Source organism: Heterodontus francisci, chromosome 7 (genome assembly GCF_036365525.1).
Source record: "Heterodontus francisci isolate sHetFra1 chromosome 7, sHetFra1.hap1, whole genome shotgun sequence".
NCBI classification, from domain to species: Eukaryota; Metazoa; Chordata; class Chondrichthyes; order Heterodontiformes; family Heterodontidae; genus Heterodontus; species Heterodontus francisci.
Window position 1 is genome coordinate 125898088 of NC_090377.1, and position 19330 is coordinate 125917417.

General features: G+C 47.8%; 2 protein-coding genes across 6 annotated transcripts in view; one reads left to right on the forward strand and one right to left on the reverse strand.

The window, feature by feature from the left end:
* LOC137372313 (fibronectin-like) overlaps positions 1–1119 on the forward strand; it is a 102289-nt gene extending 101170 nt beyond the window's left edge. For all 5 annotated transcript variants that reach the window (XM_068036129.1, XM_068036130.1, XM_068036131.1 and 2 more), the window contains one exon: positions 415–1119. In XM_068036129.1, coding sequence (XP_067892230.1) covers positions 415–483 — 69 coding nt within the window. In that variant the 3' untranslated portion in view covers positions 484–1119. The remainder of the gene's footprint in view (positions 1–414) is intronic.
* A 1683-nt stretch (positions 1120–2802) lies between these two features.
* atic (5-aminoimidazole-4-carboxamide ribonucleotide formyltransferase/IMP cyclohydrolase) overlaps positions 2803–19330 on the reverse strand; it is a 40329-nt gene continuing 23801 nt past the window's right edge. The window contains exons 10-16 of the mRNA XM_068036135.1: positions 18304–18389; positions 17302–17391; positions 16421–16549; positions 15549–15641; positions 13761–13940; positions 12725–12880; positions 2803–3182 (exon numbers count right to left, since the gene is read on the reverse strand). Coding sequence (XP_067892236.1) covers positions 3063–3182; positions 12725–12880; positions 13761–13940; positions 15549–15641; positions 16421–16549; positions 17302–17391; positions 18304–18389 — 854 coding nt within the window. The 3' untranslated portion in view covers positions 2803–3062. The remainder of the gene's footprint in view (positions 3183–12724; positions 12881–13760; positions 13941–15548; positions 15642–16420; positions 16550–17301; positions 17392–18303; positions 18390–19330) is intronic.

The following is a 19330-nucleotide window of genomic DNA, read 5'->3' on the forward strand; positions in this document are numbered from 1 at the left end:
GTGGTAATGCCTTCCTGCACTTTCCCTTTATGCTTCCAGCATTACAGAGTGCTCAGTGGGTAGCATTCTCATGTCAAGTTGGAAGGTCGAGGGTTCAAATACCACCCACGAACCATGAGCATAATAGTCTAGGTTGGCATGGGAGTGCTCCACTGTCAGATCCACTGATGGGATGTTAAGCTCTGTCTACCCTGTCAGGCAGTTCAAAGAACAAGAGCATTCTGGTGTCTTGGTTCTCACCTAGCCCTCAAACAAATCTTTCCTGAGCGGGACTTGCTCTATTACCCAAGCTCTGGGCCACTCTGATTCCCGGCTCTGTGCAGAGGCCACTTTCCCGGAGGAAACTAAGCTTAAATGCGCGGATTGCTGCTGCAGTGTTTCTAATGATGTGCGTTCCCTCCCCCTCCCCTCCAGTACGTACACTGCCCGGTGGAATGTGGGGGCCCAAGGGATGTGCTGGCCGACTCGCAGCAGCTGGAGTAAGAAGGTGGGCGGTGAGAGCAAAGCTACAACGATGCCTGGAAAAGCGACGGGAGCTCCTGGGATTGTGTGTGTTTAGCACGCCTGACTACATTCTTCCAGCTTCAGCACCACTCACAGCCTCTCTGCTTCCTCCACCCTCCCCAACACAACCTCACCCATGCAGTCAGTGAGCGTCTGCCACGGAAAGCCAATGGCAACCAAAGACATTTTTATTGAAAAAAATCCTTGGTTTTGAACCCCAATACCAGATGCAGTACGGCAAATTGGAAACTCCCTACCCATCCATCAGACCAAGCCTTTCCCCACCCCTCCTTTTATAACCTACACAAAGGGTGAAATGAACAGCACTGCTACTTAATTAATAAGCACATCTACTCCTCTACAAATGCTGCAGGACCCTCCCTGAGTGTCTCGTGATCAATGTTATAATTGTGAAACTGTACAAGCTGTTATTTATCAAAACCTTCTCCCCAACCCCATGCAGTGTTATTCTATCTTAAACTTTTTATACTGTTAACATAAACGAGGATTGGCGCCACAAAACGTTTTTGTTTGTTGGTGTATTTTCTGCAATCGGTGACTGTTTATGCTTTTCTAACCATGGACAATCCTCGTTTTAATAAAACTGTTAAATAAAAAAAAACGCGGCGTGTGGTTTTTCTCCCCTCTTCCAGTACTTTACCCAAAGGCCCTCTCAAACATGGCTCAGGGTCTGAATTTAATCAGAGGTTACAGCACAGAAGGAAGCCATTTGGCCCATTGTCTGTGCCAGCTCTCCAACAGCAACTTAGTCCCACTCATCCTTTTCACCATAGCCACCTTCGCTTCAGATAATTATCCAATTCTCTTTTGAAGGTCTCGACTGAATCTATCTCCACTACAATCTCACAGTACATTCCAGATCCTAACTCCAAGCTGCGGAAAGTTTTTCACGTCGCTAGTGCTTTTTCTCCTCCCCCGCACCCCCCCCCCCCCCCCCCGAAATCACCTCTGCTTCTCGATCCTTCTGCCAATGGGAACTGTTTCTCTCTTATCTGTTCTCTCCAGACTCCCCATGATTTTAAACACCTATCAAACCTCCTCAATCTTTTCTCTAAGCAGAACATAATCTACCCTCCTAACAGGCGTTCCTCATCCCTGGAACCATTCTTGTCAATCTTTTCTGCGCCCTCTCCAATTACTTCACGTTCTTCCGAAACATGGTGCTCAGAATTGGACACTATAGTTGAGGCTGAACCAGTGTTTTATACAGGTTTATCTTAACTTCCTTGCTTTTGTACTCTATGCCTCTATTTATAAAGCCCAGGATCCTTGATGCCTTTTTAGCTACTTTCTCAACCTGCCCTGCCACCTTCAATGATTTGTGCACATATACCCCAGGTCCCTCTACTCCTGCACCCCCTTTAGAATTGTATCCTTTAATTTATATTGTCTCTCCTCGTTCTTCCTCCCAAAATGTATCTCTTCACACTTCTCTGTATTAAATTTCATCTGCCACAAGTCAGCCCATTCCACTAGTCTGTCTGTCCTCTTGAAGTTTATCACTATCCTCCTCACAGTTCACAATACTTCCCAGTTGCATCATATGTGAAGTTTGAAATTGTACCCGGCCCACCTAGGTCGAGATCATTAACAAAGAAAAGCAGTGGCCGTGTTTGAACCCAGTGTGATATTGAATATGCTGTGTGATAGGGAGCAGATTCACAGTAACTTTCAGAGGGAATTTTGCAGCACAGAAACAGATCATTTGGACAGCAGGTCCATGTTGGCGTTATACTCCACATATGCCTCCTCCCACCCCACTTTAACCCTAACTAATCTAAGTTGCACATTTATTTCTTACTCCCTCCTGTGATTATCTAGCCAGTCGCAATAATTACTCCTTATGGTAGAAGGTTTCCCATTCTCGCCACTCTGGATAAAGAAGTTTCTTCGAAATTTCCGATCGGATTTATTAGTTATAGTTATGGCCCCTAGTTTTGACTATGGGGAAGAACAGGGACGTGGGACTATTTGGATAGCTCTTCTAAAAGCCAGCACAGACATGATGGGCTGAATGGCCTTCTGCACTGCAGGATTCTGCCCGATTCTGACTTACCCACTCAGTGGGGCACAGAAAAACAACAAGAGACACACAGCAGCTTACAGAGCAGGCCTGTGATGATCCGACTCTTCCAAAGGGGAGCATCAGGGGCCCTCTCCCTCCCTCCCTCCCCACACACCAGTTCACCTCCACACCAACCAGACAGCAGTTAACTCACCAGCTGCTGGAACTTTCCCCTCACGCGGCTCCCAGTTTCCATAGGAACCCATGACTCATTTTTGGCCTGTACGGATTTATTTAGAAAACCAACCCGAGAAATATCACTGCAACGAACAGATGAGTCACCTCGCTCGGAACAGTTTTAAATTACAAGAAAACATTGTTGCTACATTGCAACCATTTGCCGTCCCAAGTCTATCTCGGCCCCAGTACAACGCCGGCCGCAGTTTTTCTTTACTTTAAATTTGAACGGCTGATTACTGTCACGCTGGGGGCAGCTCGCCCTGGGACCAGGCAGCTAACAGCGGGTGAGCCCCTAATGGTGGAAGAGTCGCAGGTTGGTGTGGAACAGAGTTATACCCAGCTGCTCACATGCATCGATCACCACTTGGTCAGCTGCTGATCCAGATGGGGCAACAATGAAATCGACTCCGCTCTGGAGAAAGAGAGAGAGAAAGGCTGGAATTTAAGATGCACTACAGTTCATAGTTTACAGCTACATAAAGCTCAGGTGAGACCCCATTTAGAGTTCTGTGTACTGTTCCAAGCACCGCACCTCAGGAAAGGTATACTGGCCTTGGAGGGAGTGCAATGCACATTCACCAGAATAATGCTGGAGCTAAAATGTGGTCAGCTTGAGTATGGATGATTAAGAGGTTTGTAATTGAGGCAATTAAAGATTGTTGGAGAGTTTGATAGAGAGAAATTTGAAATCTGGAACTGTCTACCCCCATCAAAAAAAATGTTGAGGCTGGAGGTCAACTGAAAATTTCAAAACTGAGATTGATAGGTTTGTATTAGGTAAAGCTATTACTAAAGGATATGGAAACAAAGCAGGTAAATGGAGTTAAAAGGTACACATCAGCTGTGATCTAACTGAATAGTGGAAGAGGTGCAAAGGGCTGAATGGCCTACTCCTGTTCCTATTTAATCATTTAACCACTCCTCATGCCAGATGTCCCATATACCTAGTGAGGTCATGGCCAGACGGTGCACAAAATAGTCACTTTTTGGGAATCTTGGGGCACACAACATGGCTGCTTTGTTTACCTCAAAAGCAGTCACTTTAATTCAAAGCAACTAATTGTACATAAAGCACATCATTCTGTTCTCGAAAAGGTAAACTTGCATTTTCAGACAAATTTGGCTGTGTGTTTTTTTTTTATTGGGCCCCTTTGGTATTTTTTTTTATTTAGAGATACAGCACTGAAACAGGCCCTTCGGCCCACCGAGTCTGTGCCAACCATCAACCACCCATTTATACTAATCCTACACTAATTCCATATTCCTACCACATCCCCCACCTGTCCCTATATTTCCCTACCACCTACCTATACTAGGGGCAATTTATAATGGCCAATTTACCTATCAACTTGCAAGAAATTGGTAGGAAATTGTCACAGGCATATTCAGTTACAGAAACTTCAAAGGGCAAAGTAAAAAAAAAAATCCAAAAGTCTTCCAAAAGCACATAAATAATAAAATGGTAGTAAAAGGAGGGCTGGGGCTGAATAGGGACCAAAAAGGGGATCTACACATGGAAGCAGAGGGCATGGCTGAAAATCGGTCTTTACGAGGGTCAGAAGTGGGGATGTTCGCTGATGATTGCACAATGTTCAGCACCATTCGTAACTCTTCAGATACTGAAGCAGTCCATGTAGAAATGCAGCAAGACCTGGACAATATCCAGGCTTGAGCTGACAAGTGCCAGGCAATGACCATCTCCAACAAGAGAGAATCTAACCATCTCCCTTGACTTTCAATGGCATTGCCATCGCTGAATCCCCCACTATCAACATCCTAGGGGCTACCATTGACCAGAAACTGAACTGGAGTAACCATATAATTACCGTGGCTACAAGAGCAGGTCAGAGGCTAGGAGTCCTGCAGCGACTAACTCCAAATCCTGACTTCCCAAAGCCTGTCCATCTACAAGGTACAAGTCAGGAGTGTGATGGAATACTCTCCACTTGCTTGGATGGGTGCAGCTCCAACAACACTCAAGAAGCTCGACACCATCTAGGACAAAGCAGCCCGCTTGATTGGCACCCCATCTACAAACATTCACTCCCTCCACCACCAACGCACAGTGGCAGCAGTGTGTACCATCTACAAGATGCACTGCAGCAACGCACCAAGGCTCCTTAGACAGCACCTTCTAAACCCGTGACCTCTACCAACTAGAAGGACAAAGGCAGCAGATACATGGGAATATCACCACCTGCAATTTCCCCAAGTCACACACCATCCTGATTTGGAACTATATCGCCATTCCTTCACTGTCGCTGGGTCGAAATCCTGGAACTCCCTTCCTAACAGCACTGTGGGTGTACCTATCCCACATGGACTGCAGCGGTTCAAGAAGGCAGCTCACCACCACCTTCTCAAGGGCAATTAGGGATGGGCAATAAATGCTGGCCTGGCCAGCGACGCCCACATCCCATGAACGAATAAAAAAAAAAGAGACTGCCAAAGTCATAACGAAAGAGGAGGTAGCTGAGACACTGGATGGGCTGAAAATTGATAAAGATGAGGTATTAGAAAGGCTGGCTGTACTTAAAGCTGATAAGTCACCGAACCTGATAGAATGCATTCGAGGATGCTGAGAGAAATAAGGGTGGAAGTTGTGCAGGCACTGGCCATAAACTTCCAGTCCTCCTTAGATACAGGCGTGGTGCCAGAGAACTTGAGAATTGCAAGTATTACACCCTTGTTCAAAAAAGGGTGCAAGGATAAACCCAGCAACTACAGGCCAGTCAGTTCAACCTTGGTGGTGAGAAAGCTTTTAGAAAATTATAATTCTGGACAAAATTAACAGTCACTTCGACAAATGTGGATTAATTAAGGAAAGCCAGCACAGATTTGTTAAAGGTAAATCATGTTTAACTAATCTGATTAAGTTTTCCGACGAAGTAATAGAGGGTTGATGAGGATAACGCGGTTGATGTGGTGTACATGGACTTCCAAAAGGCATTTGATAAAGTGTCACATAACGAGCTTGTCAGCAAAATTCAAGCCCATGGAATAAAAGGGACAGTGGCAGCATGGATACGAAGATGGCTGAGTGACAGGCAACGATGGTGAAGGGTTGTTTTTGGGACTGGAGGAAGGTATAGTGAGGTTCCCTAGGGGTCAGTACTAGGACCACTGTTTTCTTGACATACATATTAATGACTTAGACATGGGTGTACAGGGCACAATTTTAAAATTTACAGATGACACAAAACTTGGAAGTATTGTGTACAGTGAGGAGGATAGTGATTATAGACGTCAAGAGGACATAGACAGGCTGGTGGAATGGGCAGACACGTGGCAGATGAAATTTAACACAAAGAAGTGAGAGATTTTGGTAGGAAGAATGAGTAATACAAAATAAAGGATACAATTCTAAAGGGGTGCAGCAGCAGAGACCTGGGAGTATATATGCACAAATCATTGAAGAAGGCAGGGCAGGTTCAGGAAGTGGTTAATAAGGCATAAGGGATCCTTAGCTTTAAAATAGGCATAGAGTACAAAAGCAACAAAGTGATGGTGAACCTTTATAAAATACTGGCTGGGCTTCAAATGCAGCAGTGTGTCCAACTCTGGGCACCGCACTTTAGGAAGGAGGTGAAGGCATCAGAGAGGGTGCAGAAAGGATTTCATTGCAGCAGCTTATTCGGGAGCAGAGAGTGCGGGCGAGTGAGCAGCTGGGAAGGTCAGTTTCAGCTTGGCGGACCAAGGGGCTGCTGGGTAAAACCCTATATATTTGGGCCGTTTAAAATAACTTACCTTTCATTGCAGCAGCTTATTCGGGAGCAGAGAGTGCGAGCGAGTGAGCAGCTGGGAAGGTCAGTTTCAGCTTAAACTTAATTCCCTTTTGTTTTCGGCGGACCAAGGGGCTGCTGGGTAAGTAAAACCCTATATATTTGGGCCTTTTCTGAACCCGAGAAACTACACGGGTAGTGTCTCCCACCCGCCCTCCTCCTCGAACCAAAAAAAAAAGGACTCGGTGGTGTGTAGATAAGGTAAGGCTTTTTCTACTTTTTTTTTTATCGTGTGATTAGTAAAAACTTTTCGTTCCTTTTTCATTTTTTCTAAGTTTCAGACTAAGTTAAGCTTAAGATTAAAAATGGCAGGAGATCTCAGATCCGTGTTATGCTCCTCTTGATGAATGTGGGAGCTCAGGGACACGGCTGATATCCCTGACTCCTTCACGTGCAGGAAGTGTGTCCAGCTGCAGCTCTTGTTAGACCGCATGACGGCTCTGGAGCTGCGGATGGACTCACTTTGGAGCATCCGCGATGCTGAGGAGGTCGTGGATAGCACGTTTAGCGAATTGGTCACACCGCAGATTAGGATTGCTGAGGGAGAAAGGGAATGGGTGACCAAAAGGCAGAGAAAGAGCAGGAAGGCAGCGCAGGTGTCCCCCCCGCGGTCATCTCCCTCCACAACAGGTATACCATTTTGGATACTGTTGAGGGAGATGGCTCACCAGGGGAAGGCAGCAGTAGCCAGGTTCATGGCACCGTGGCTGGCTCTGCTGTTCAGAAGGGTGGCAAAAAGAGTGGAAGGGCTATAGTCATAGGGGATTCGATTGTAAGGGGAGTAGATAGGCGGTTCTGTGGTCGAAAACGAGACTCCCGAATGGTATGTTGCCTCCCAGGTGCACGGGTCAGGGATGTCTCAGATCGGCTGCAGAACATTCTGAAGGGGGAGGGTGAACAGCCAGTTGTTGTTGTGCACATAGGCACCAATGATATAGGTAAAAAACGGGATGAGGTCCTACAAGCAGAATTTAGGGAGTTAGGAGCCAAGTTAAAAAGTAGGACCTCAGAGGTAGTAATCTCAGGATTGCTACCAGTGCCACGTGATAGTCAGAGTAGAAATGAAAGAATAGTCAGAATGAATGCGTGGCTTGAGAGATGGTGCAGGAGGGAGGGGTTCAGATTTTTGGGACATTGGGACCGGTTCTGGGGGAGGTGGGACTATTACAAATTGGACGGTCTACACCTGGGCCAGACTGGAACCAATGTCCTTGGGGGTGCTTTTGCTAACGCTGTTGGGGAGGGTTTAAAATAATGTGGCAGGGGGTTGGGAACCAAATGAGGAGGTCAGTGGACAGTAAGGAGGTAGTAACTAAAGCCTGTAAGGAACTAGATAATGAAGTCAGCGTGACTAAGGGAAAGAGTAGGCAGGGAGCTGATGATGAAAGCAAAGGGACTGGTGGTCTGAGGTGCATTTGTTTTAATGCAAGAAGTGTAGTAGGTAAGGCAGATGAACCTAGGGCTTGGATTAGTACCTGGGAGTATTATGTTATTGCTATTACTGAGACTTGGTTAAGGCTTGGTTAAGGGAAGGGCATGATTGGCAACTAAATATCCCAGGATATCGATGCTTCCGGCGGGATAGAGAGGGAGGTAAAAGGGGTGGAGGAGTTGCATTACTGGTCAAAGAGGATATCACAGCTGTGCTGAAGGAAGGCACTATGGAGGACTCGAGCTGTGAGGCAATATGGGCAGAACTCAGAAATAGGAAGGGTGCGGTAACAATGTTGGGGCTGTACTACAGGCCTCCCAACAGCGAGCGTGAGATAGAGGTACAAATATGTAAACAGATTATGGAAAGATGTAGGAGCAACAGGGTGGTGGTGATAGGAGATTTTAATTTTCCCAACATTGACTGTGATTCACTTAGTGTTAGAGGTCTAGATGGAGCAGAATTTGTAAGGAGCATCCAGGAGGGTTTTCTAGAGCAGTATGTAAATAGTCCAACTCGGGAAGGGGCCATACTGGACCTGGTGTTGGGGAATGAGCCCGGCCAGGTGGTTGAAGTTTCAGTAGGGGACTACTTTGGGAATAGTGATCACAATTCCGTAAGTTTTAGAATACTCATGGACAAAGACGAGAGCGGTCCTAAAGGAAGAGTGCTAAATTGGGAGAAGGCCAACTATACCAAAATTCAGCAGGAGCTGGGGAATGTAGATTGGGAGCAGCTGTTTGAAGGTAAATCCACATTTGATATGTGGGAGGCTTTAAAAGAGAGGTTGATTAGAGTGCAGGAGAGACATGTTCCTGTGAAAATGAGGGATAGAAATGGCAAGATTAGGGAACCATGAATGACAGGTGAAATTGTGAGACTAGCTAAGAGGAAAAAGGAAGCATACATAAGGTCTAGGAGGCTGAAGAAAGACAAAGCTTTGAAAGAATATCGGGAATGTAGGACCAATCTGAAACGCGGAATTAAGAGGGCTAAAAGGGGTCATGAAATATCTTTAGCAAACAGGGTTAAGGAAAATCCCAAAGCCTTTTATTCATACATAAGGAGCAAGACGGTAACTAGAGAAAGGATTGGTCCACTCAAGGACAAAGGAGGAAAGTTATGCGTGGAGTCAGAGAAAATGGGTGAGAGTCTAAACGAGTACTTTGCATCGGTATTCACCGAGGAGAGGGACATGACGGATGTTCAGGTTAGGGACAGATGTTTGATTACTCTAGGTCAAGTCGGCATAAGGAGGGAGGAAGTGTTGGGTATTCTAAAAGGCATTAAGGTGGACATGTCCCCAGGTCCGGATGGGATCTATCCCAGGTTACTGAGGGAAGCGAGAGAGGAAATAGCTGGGGCCTTAACAGATATCTTTGCAGCATCCTTAAACATGGGTGAGGTCCCGGAGGACTGGAGAATTGCTAATGTTGTCCCCTTGTTTAAGAAGGGTAGCAGGGATAATCCAGGTAATTATAGACCGGTGAGCCTGACGTCAGTGGTAGGGAAGCTGCTGGAGAAGATACTGAGGGATAGGATCTATTCCCATTTGGAAGAAAATGGGCTTATCAGTGATAGGCAACATGGTTTTGTGCAGGGAAGGTCATGTCTTACCAACTTAATAGAATTCTTTGAGGAAGTGACAAAGTTGATTGATGAGGGAAGGGCTGTAGATGTCATATACATGGACTTCAGTAAGGCGTTTGATAAGGTTCCCCATGGTAGGCTGATGGAGAAAGTGAAGGCGCATGGGATCCAGGGTGTACTAGCTAGATGGATAAAGAACTGGCTGGGCAACAGGAGACAGAGAAGAGCAGTGGAAGGGAGTTTCTCAAAATGGAGACGTGTGACCAGTGGTGTTCCACAGAGATCTGTGCTGGGACCACTGTTGTTTGTGATATACATAAATGATTTGGAGGAAAGTATAGGTGGTCTGATTAGCAAGTTTGCAGACGACACTAAGATTGGTGGAGTAGCAGATAGTGAAGGGGACTGTCAGAGAATACAGCAGAATATAGATAGATTGGAGAGTTGGGCAGAGAAATGGCAGATGGAGTTCAATCAGGGTAAATGCGAGGTGATGCATTTTGGAAGATCCAATTCAAGAGTGAACTATACAGTAAATGGAAAAGTCCTGGGGAAAATTGATGTCCAGAGAGATTTGGGTGTTCAGGTCCACTGTTCCCTGAAGGTGGCAACGCAGGTAAATAGAGTGGTCAAGAAGGCATACGGCATGCTTTCCTTCATCGGACGGGGTATTGAGTACAAGAGTTGGCAGGTCATGTTACAGTTGTATAGGACTTTGGTTCGGCCACATTTGGAATACTGCGTGCAGTTCTGGTCGCCACATTATCAAAAGGATGTGGATGCTTTGGAGAGGGTGCAGAGGAGGTTCACCAGGATGTTGCCTGGTATGGAGGGCGCGAGCTATGAAGAGAGGTTGAGTAGATTAGGATTATTTTCATTAGAAAGACGGAGGTTGAGGGGGTACCTGATTGAGGTGTACAAAATCATGAGAGGTATAGACAGGATGGATAGCAAGAAGCTTTTTCCCAGAGTGGGGGATTCAATTACTAGGGGTCACGAGTTCAAAGTGAAAGGGGAAAAGTTTAGGGGGGATATGCGTGGAAAGTTCTTTATGCAGAGGGTGGTGGGTGCCTGGAACGCGTTGCCAGCGGAGGTGGTAGATGCGAACACGATAGTGTCTTTTAAGATGTATCTAGACAGATACATGAATGGGCAGGAAGCAAAGAGATACAGACCCTTAGAAAATAGGCGACATGTTTAGGTAGAGGATCTGGATCGGCGCAGGCTTGGAGGGCCGAAGGGCCTGTTCCTGTGCTGTAATTTTCTTTGTTCTTTGAGAATGGTGCCAAGGATGAGAGACTTCAGTTACAAGAATAGACTGGTGAAGCTGAGTCTGTTCTCTTTATAGAGGTTGAGGGGAGATTTGATAGAGGCGTTCAAAATCACAAGGTGTCTAGACAGAATAGATCGGGAGAAACTATCGCCAGTGGTGGAAGTCGGCTCACCCATCATCTTCTCAAGTGCAATTAGGGATGGGCAACAAATGCTGGTCTTGCCAACGACGTCCACATCCCCTGAAGGAATGTTTTTTAAAAAGGGTTTAGGAACCAGAGGACACCGATTTAAGGTGAATGGCTAAAGAAGCAACAGCAACACGAGGAAAAACTTTTTTTGTGCAACCGAGTGCTTAGAATCTGGAACGCACTGCCTGACAGCGTGACGGAGGCAGATTCAATTGTGGCTTTCAAAAGGGAATTGGGTAATTATCTGAAGAGAAAAAATTTGTAGGGCTACAGAGAAAAGGTGGAGTGGGACTAGCCGAGTAGCTCTTACAGAGAGCTGCCATGAACACGATGGGCCAAATGGCCTCTTTCTGTGCTGCAACCATCCAAGATTCTAGTTTTTAAGCCCCATCATTGGTGACAGAATTTAAAGGCCCTTTTTGGACATTTTAGGCCGAGGTCTGATCAGACAGCTCCCAGCATTCCTAGTTAACATGAAGCCACATGAAAAAAAATCTTTTTGCTGGACTTAATTAAATCCAACCAGGCCTTTGATACTAAGACGGAGAACAACTATCATTAAATCGTCCGGAATGATGAAAGGCTAAAAGGAAACAATAAATAAGCTTGCCGCAGGCCACAATGTAGAGATTCCAGCGCAGACGGCCAGCCAGTGCATTGTGTCTGCTCTCCATTAATGCTGCCTGCTCTCATGCGACTCTTGTGCTCCTTCCCACTGTAAACATGCTACTTGCCTCAGCTTTAGCAGCCACTTATGATAAATCGACTCCCAATTGCTGCTTGTCCAACATCTTGTGCCAATTTATGACATCCTCTCATTGCCCTGAGCCCATGCATTCAAGGCCCTTGGTCAAGGGACTGGAGTTTCAATAGGGTCAACGGGGCTGCACCTCAGGGTGGGCGATGGGAGACAAGGTGAGAAAAACTGGCGGTGTTCTTTAACAAGTATTGATCTCAATAACCAGATGCACGTTAGTATTCTATAGATTACCTCATCGCCTTCCCCCAAAAGGTTAGTTCTCAAAACAAGGCATAAAACTAGCTGTGTTTCAGATTAACAGTCCAGATATTAGGAAATCTCAGCCAACAAGTGCTGTCCGGTAGCTACTGCATGGCTGTTTCGAGCACAATGTTACTATAGTTTGTCCCCATTCCTCACCTGCTTCCCCCACAGGTGATGAGGTGCAGCTCTCTGGGTGCTGGTCACCCTTCAGCCCTCTGACCCGGGACATTTGTCAAGTATGGGTCTGGACAATGAACACAGGCAGAACATGAGCTGGGCCCAATCCTGGCGCACTGGGATCCACAGACAGAATTCACATGCAATTCATTTGTGCTTTCACTCCACTTTATCCCCTCCGACTCCCCCAAACGCCTCAATATGGTTCAATTCCAGGCCCCCAATAGCGTTCCCATGGAGACCCAAGTGTGCTCAAAGCTCCTCACGTGCCAGCGAGGCCATCCCAATATAATCAGTAGAGTCTGCTCAAGATGGTCGAGGCCACCCACTTCAGCACATGTCCTTGCAGGGTCCACACATCATGCCCCACCGACCTGCTTGACCTCACGAGCGCACCTGCAATCCATTTCTAAGCCACAGCGCAGTGCCCGGGGAGGGTTTTCCTATGTTTGAGCAACAGCACGAGAACACGAGTTGTTGACGATGGCACCCGGAGCCAACACTGACCTTCTTGGCTCGCTCGACGTTGTCACGGAATGGGAAGAAAGCGTCGGAGCTCAGAGCAACGGCGCTCAACCGGGAGATCCAGTTTCTGCGCTCAGTGTCCGACAACAGCTCCGGGACCTCCTCGAACATCTCCCGCCACTTGGGCAGATCCTCCGCCTAACAGGTCGGCAAGAAAATACCAAAAAAGAAAAACACCAAATCAATCCCTGGGTACCCAGCAGCAGAGAGGTCCTCAAACAAACAGGCACGCAGCCAACAGCCCCCCGGATGCAGACGTGGCTCAGTTGGTAACACTCTTGCCTCAGAGTGATAGGTTTATGTATTCGAGCCCCACTCCAGGGTCTTGAGCACCAAACCTAGGCTGACACTCCAGGGCAATACTGAGGGAGTGCTGCACTGGCGGAGGTGCTGTCTCATGTGGATGTGAAAGAACCCACAACACTATTTCAAGGAACAGAGGAGTTATCCCCAGTGTCCTGGCCAATTTTTATCCCTCAACCAATATCACTCGAACGGATTATCTGGCCATTATCACACTGCTATTTGTGGGAGCTTGCCATGTGCAAATTGGTTGTCGCACTTCCTATATTTCAACAGTGACTACACTTAAGAAGTACTTCATTGGCTGTAAAGCACTTTGGGTTGTCCCAAGGTCGTAAAAGGCACTATAGAAACGTAGGTAATGTCTTTCTTGGAGGATACAAAAGCTCAACACTGATACCCGATTCACACATCATTTTCTTAACAGTAAATGCAGTAGGGAACAGGCAATATTGAAAAAAGCTGCACTTTTATACAGGGCAATCAGCTCTTGCGGTGGAAGTTTGCTTCCAGGCGCTGAGGACAAACAGGCAGCGGTTGCCCTTTGTCCTCTTAATCAGGCCAAGGTACGAGACCCTCCAAGGCCTTCCAGCAGGTCCTGGCTGATGCAGACAGGCTTCCCGTCGATGCAGCAGTGCGATTCATACACTCCCACCCCACAGCGCTCCTCCCAGGTAACACTGGGACCTCGCAAGAGCTTTGGCTGCGCATTTACCTCCATCGTCCCACCGACGTACTGATCAATGGCATTGGCAATCTCTGCCCGCTTGGTGCCCGCTTTAAACTTCATGGCTAGCACCTTAGGGTGGTGACGGAGCCACCAGTGATCGGTCTTGTCACCGGCCAGTCTGGTGCAGTGAATGCGGGACTGCTGGCCCGCGCCGATGCCAACCACCTGGGGAAAGGAGCCAAGAGACCAACTATGAGAACCCGGTGCCCACAACACAAACCAGCTCCAGACTGTAGGCAGATATTACTCCTCGCCGTTAAGCCCGCGCGCCCTGCTCCCCACCCACCCACCCCCTGAACCACACCCTCTGTCCCAAAGCTGTTGACTTATGCTCCATGGGCAGTCAGAGCCCTCAGATACAGCTCCCCAAGGGGCCATTCTTCACATACAGGAGTGTCAGCTATTGGGCAATGGGGGGGGGGGGCGGGGAGCGGCATCAAGCCACCCCACTGAGCTGCAGCGGACAGCAATCAAAATCAGGATGAGGATTACATAAAGGAAACTCGCTCCCTCTCTCCCATTCTTCTGCAAGTATTACCTGTCCCTCCTGGTAATGTAGTACCAGCAGGGTGTAGCAGGTCAACCAGGCCCCAGCAGCCTGGCCTGGTTGCGGTTGGTTTGGAAATACGGATGTTGAACTGAACTCAGGATTTCAATGTAGGAGATGAGAGATCAAGGCCCAGAGATGATGTCCTGCTGTGATGTGTTCTGACTAGAGACAGAGGGCTTGATTTTAAATGGGGATGGGGGGGGGAGGGGCGGTGCTGTTCAGACCAGACAGGCTGGGGGTTGGTGGGTGGGGAACCCCAAAGGGATCTCAGCCTGAAGCCCCTACTGGCCACTTTACCATTTGTGCTTCATTGAAGTGGCAGCCTTAGCTCCATTGGTTGCATTTTCCCCTCAGAGGTCCTGGATTCAAGTACTGAGGTCCAGGATGTATCTGGCCTTCACTTTCCCACGTCCCCACCCACCCCACCCCCACGGTCCATTCTGCCTCCACCCTGCCCCTCCCCAACAGGAAGCTGGAGATGTGTAGAGCAGCAACCATGGATCAGTGTTCTGCTCCTCTGGTCACCCGTGACCCTGAATAGGTTAACAGCAGCAGCAATAACCGGGATTTCCACAGCCAGCTCCCCCACGCGGTACAGGACGTCACATCACACTTTACAACAAGGAAAAGGGAATTGGGAATGGAGTCGCTGGGCAAGGGAAGCAGCGGAGGTGGTTTTGGAAAGCAGGAAGGAGATGGGTAGGTGCAAGGGACAGAGCAGGGGGCTGAGTGACTGCAGAGGGTACAAGGGATGAGGACAGGCCCAGCGTTGGAGGAACGCAGGGACGTAAGGAAAGAAGGAAAGTCACAGAGGGAGCAGAAAACAAGCACATGAATTAAGAACTTGGCATACCGGGGAGAAGAGCTGGAGACGGCATGAAGCAGATAGGGTTATTGGGGGTGATGGAGTCAGTGAGGGGGTTAGGATGGTAGGGTTATTAGGGGCCTGGGACACGCAGAGGGCATTAGGAGGGTAGGGTTATTGGGGGTCTGGGACTCCCATCCTCACACCGACTATGGCAGTGTCGTTTTGGGTGCGTGAAGCTCTTAAGAGGTTTAAGGCCAGGCAGCAGGACACTGAAGCAGGGAAGACTGGAGGTGACAACTAGGGCCTTTGCAGCAGGAAGGGAAGTAGGCTTCATGTCTGATGTCACAGAGGAGGTGAAACCAGCTTGGTGGCACAATTCCGTTCAGTAGCTGCCCCCCTCACAGCCTGCACTCACCTGGCCATCCTTTGCGTAGCATACAGAGTTGGACTGCGTGTACTTCACTGCGATGCTGGCTACAATCAGGTCACGAATGGCAGACTCCGGCAGCTGGAGAGAGACAAGAGAGAAGGCGCAGTCACTGAACTAGCCCAAGAACAGCCTTTGAAAGACCCTCCTTGAAACTTAGTGCCGGCTGGGCGCGACAGGGACAACCAGGCTCCAGAAACCCAGCCAGGCTGTGGCTGGTTTGGGAAGGCCAATTTAGAACTGAGCTGTGGAGGTCGTTGTAGATGAGAAATCAAGGCAAAGGTGCTGCCACAGATTCAGGTATGGACTGGTTTGACGCTTTCTGGCTAATGACAGAAGCCTTGATTTTAACTAGCTCAGCATAGGGGCCCCGACCCCTCCAGCCATTTTAACCGCCAGCTCTTATTTAAATCTTCGAGAACAGTCCCTCCCTCCCAGAACCAGCAGCACCGATGCCAGGGCTGGTGGTTGTGTGCAGGAAATCTAGGTGGGAGCCTTGGAAACGACCCTCAGTGTAATGTCATGAGCTTAGGCAGCCGGTGCCAGTGCTGACAGAGGGGACAGGAGATGAGGGGAGACCCACAGACTCGCAGTGGGAGGGAGAACATGCCTACTCATAGCCAGTTTTAGCTCTTTATACTCTCAAGACATGCTTGGACAGCCCCACCATAGAGGGCAGCCTTCAGAGACTAGAGCACAAAATTTAGGCCGACACTCCAGTGCAGTACTGAGGGAGTGCTGCACTGTCAGAGCTGCTGTCTTTCAGAGGAAGCATTAAACTGAAGCCCCATCTGCTCTCTCAGGTGGGCATAAAAGATCCCACATTCGATAATCAGAGGGTACCCACTCTAATCACTTACATCCTTGGACAATGTGACCTGTTTTTCGAACAGTGACCGATTGACAAGCGCACTGTTCCTCCTCTGGGCCAGATGCAATCCGAAAATGGTCCGCGTTTCGAGCTCGTCTGGTTCGTACTCCGGGTCCATCTGCAGGAAAAGAGTCAATTTTAAAATCCGGAGACAAAGGCTCCCGAGTCTGATTACCGCTCGTAAACATGGTGATGATCCCTGTGTTCAAGTCAGCGTGTGCCTCATCTACAGCTCGGTGTGTGAATACACAGGCCAAGTGAAACGGAGCATTTAGGCCCGAGGCCTGATCCTTGGGCTGTACAGAGTTTGCCAGTGACAGACAGGTCACAATTTGCCCCTGGGGTTTAAGGGTTATGGAAGGCAATGGAGGGGAAAAGAGAGGTAGTCAGGATCGATTCCTCCCCCACATCCCGCCCCACTCGGATCAGTCTCCAGTGATCCCTAATGTCCTTGACAATATCCACCTCTCAAATAACATCACAAACCAAAGTGGTCACCACATTGCTGGCAGCAGAACCTTGCTAAGCACAACTGTACATCACTGGCTGTAACCCATTTTGGGGAGTTTGGAGTTCACGAAAGGCGTCAACAGAAATCCAAGTTTATTCTTTCAGGTACCTTTGCTGGGAAGTACCCAATCTCAGAGGCTAGGGTGAGGGGCAGGGAGCTGTTCTCACTTAATGGCACCTCTGCGCCAGTCAGTAACTTGTGCAGAAAAATCAGGCTAAATAAATAACTTTGCTGGCAATCAGAATTGTAAGCAAGTCTTTGCTTATCTCTGAAAGGTTTTGTATCGCATCATGAGGGTTAGTAACGCGGAGGTGTAGCCTGGTAGAACATGGGGGGAGAGGGGAGATTAGCCCACTTACCCGAAGGATGCAATACTTTCCACTTTTCTTTTTGGACAGGATTGCCAAAGCCTCTTGTTCGTAACCTGGAGCGATGATTCCATCCGACACCTGTAATTCAAGCAGCTTCAGTTTAGTAGCAGCAGGCCCACGCATCAGGGCCTACACACTTAGGCTTCACTGAAATTAGGTTCTGCAGTTCCAATGATTTTTACCAGAGAATTCTCCCCCACTCCCAATTTTCTCTCACCTTCCCCAATATCCCACTTCTCTCCAATTATAAAACTCTCTCATCTTCCATTTATCAGAACTCAGTTTGAAATGTGAATACAGCTTCCCAAGAAAGGCTCTTTCTGGTCTTGACTTGCATTCTATCCAATTAAGGATTCCTAATGTGGTCAGCCGTGGCTCAGCGGGTGACACATTCATCTCTGAGTCATAAAGTCCTGGTTTCAAGACCTACTCTGGAGACTTGAGCCTGAAATCTAGTAATGACATAGCAGTGCCAGTACTGAGGGAGTGCTGCACTGTTGGAGGTGCTGTCTTTCGGATCAGATGTTAAACCAAGGCCCCCGTCTCAGGTGGGTGTAAAAGATACCTTCGCAATATTTTTAAGAGGAGCAGGGGAGCTCTCCCCAGTGCCCTGGTCAATATTTCTCTCTCAACCAACATAATTTAAAACAAATTGTCTGGTTGTTATTTCATTGCTGTTTGTGGGAGGTCGTGTGTGTAAAGTGGCTGCTGTGTTCCCTATATTACAACAGTGACTACACAACAAAAGTACTGTACTGTAAAGTGCTTTGGGTCATCCTGAGATTCTAAAAGGCGCTATATAAATACCGGTCTTTCTTTCCAATAAATATGGATAGCACACGGTCGGCAACCTTTAAGATAATATCGTTTTGCTCAACTTGTACCAAGCTAATGCAGCCCATTGGATTTTCTAAGGTCCAAAATAACTCCTGGAGTATTTGTTACTGCAAACACACAGTTGCATTCAATCGCCTTCCTTCTTGAACTTGCCTCTCTGGAGATAATCTGGGCAGTTGGAATGTCGCAAACATCGGACAGGGCGATGAAGTCGCCAAAGGAGGACATCCTGTCGGCACCTGCGAAGTAAATGGCACAGTTTGGGTAGGTTTCCACGGCAACCCGGTTCAAGCCGCAACGCGCCTGCCTGCTGAGAGCTAGGGCGGGCGGAGACTCACGACTGTCAGTCAAATTACAAGGCGCCCAAACCAACGCGGCTCAGCGGAAACAGTGCAACATTCTAGATCCTGGAAGAGAAACGAAACAAAACTAAATACATGCATTGGCGATAGACCAACTGACCACTCCTCTCAATGCAAATTATTTACTACTTGAATTTTTTGGAGCAGAAACCACTATTGTGCTGGGCCTAGTGAGCAGCTATAAAAAAATAATTTAAAAGGTCGATGGAATGTTGGCCTTTATCTCAAGGAGGCTAGAATACAAAGGGGAAGTTATATTGCAGTTACATAAAAGTCTTTTCCGACCCCATTTCAGTTTTCATTCACTGGAATGATACCAGGGCTCAAAGGATTTCGTACATTCCCTTGAATATAAAAGTTTAACGAGTGAGCTAATCGAGGTGCTTAAAATGATTAAAGCATTTGACCGGGTAGGGAGAGAGAAGCTCTCCCCTCTGGTGGGGGAGTCCCGAGAAAAGGAACACCACCTTAAAATTAGAGCTAGGCCATTCAGGGATGATGCCAGGAAGCATCCCTTCACACAAAGGGTAGCGGAAATCAGGAACGCTCTCTTCCAAAAAAGCTGTGGTGGCTGGGGCTCAATTAAAAATTTCAAGACGGTGATCGATAGATTTTTGTTAGGTAAGGGTATTAAGGGATATGGAATCAAGATGGAGCTCGGGTACCGATCAGCCATGATCTATTTGAATGGTGGGCAGAACAGGCTCAAAGGGCTGAATGGCCTCCTCCTCTTCCTATGTTCTTTGCTGTATTATACAGATGCTTTGTACTTCCAGCACTTTTGGCCTTTAGTCCGAGTTTCCAGATTCCCGATTTCT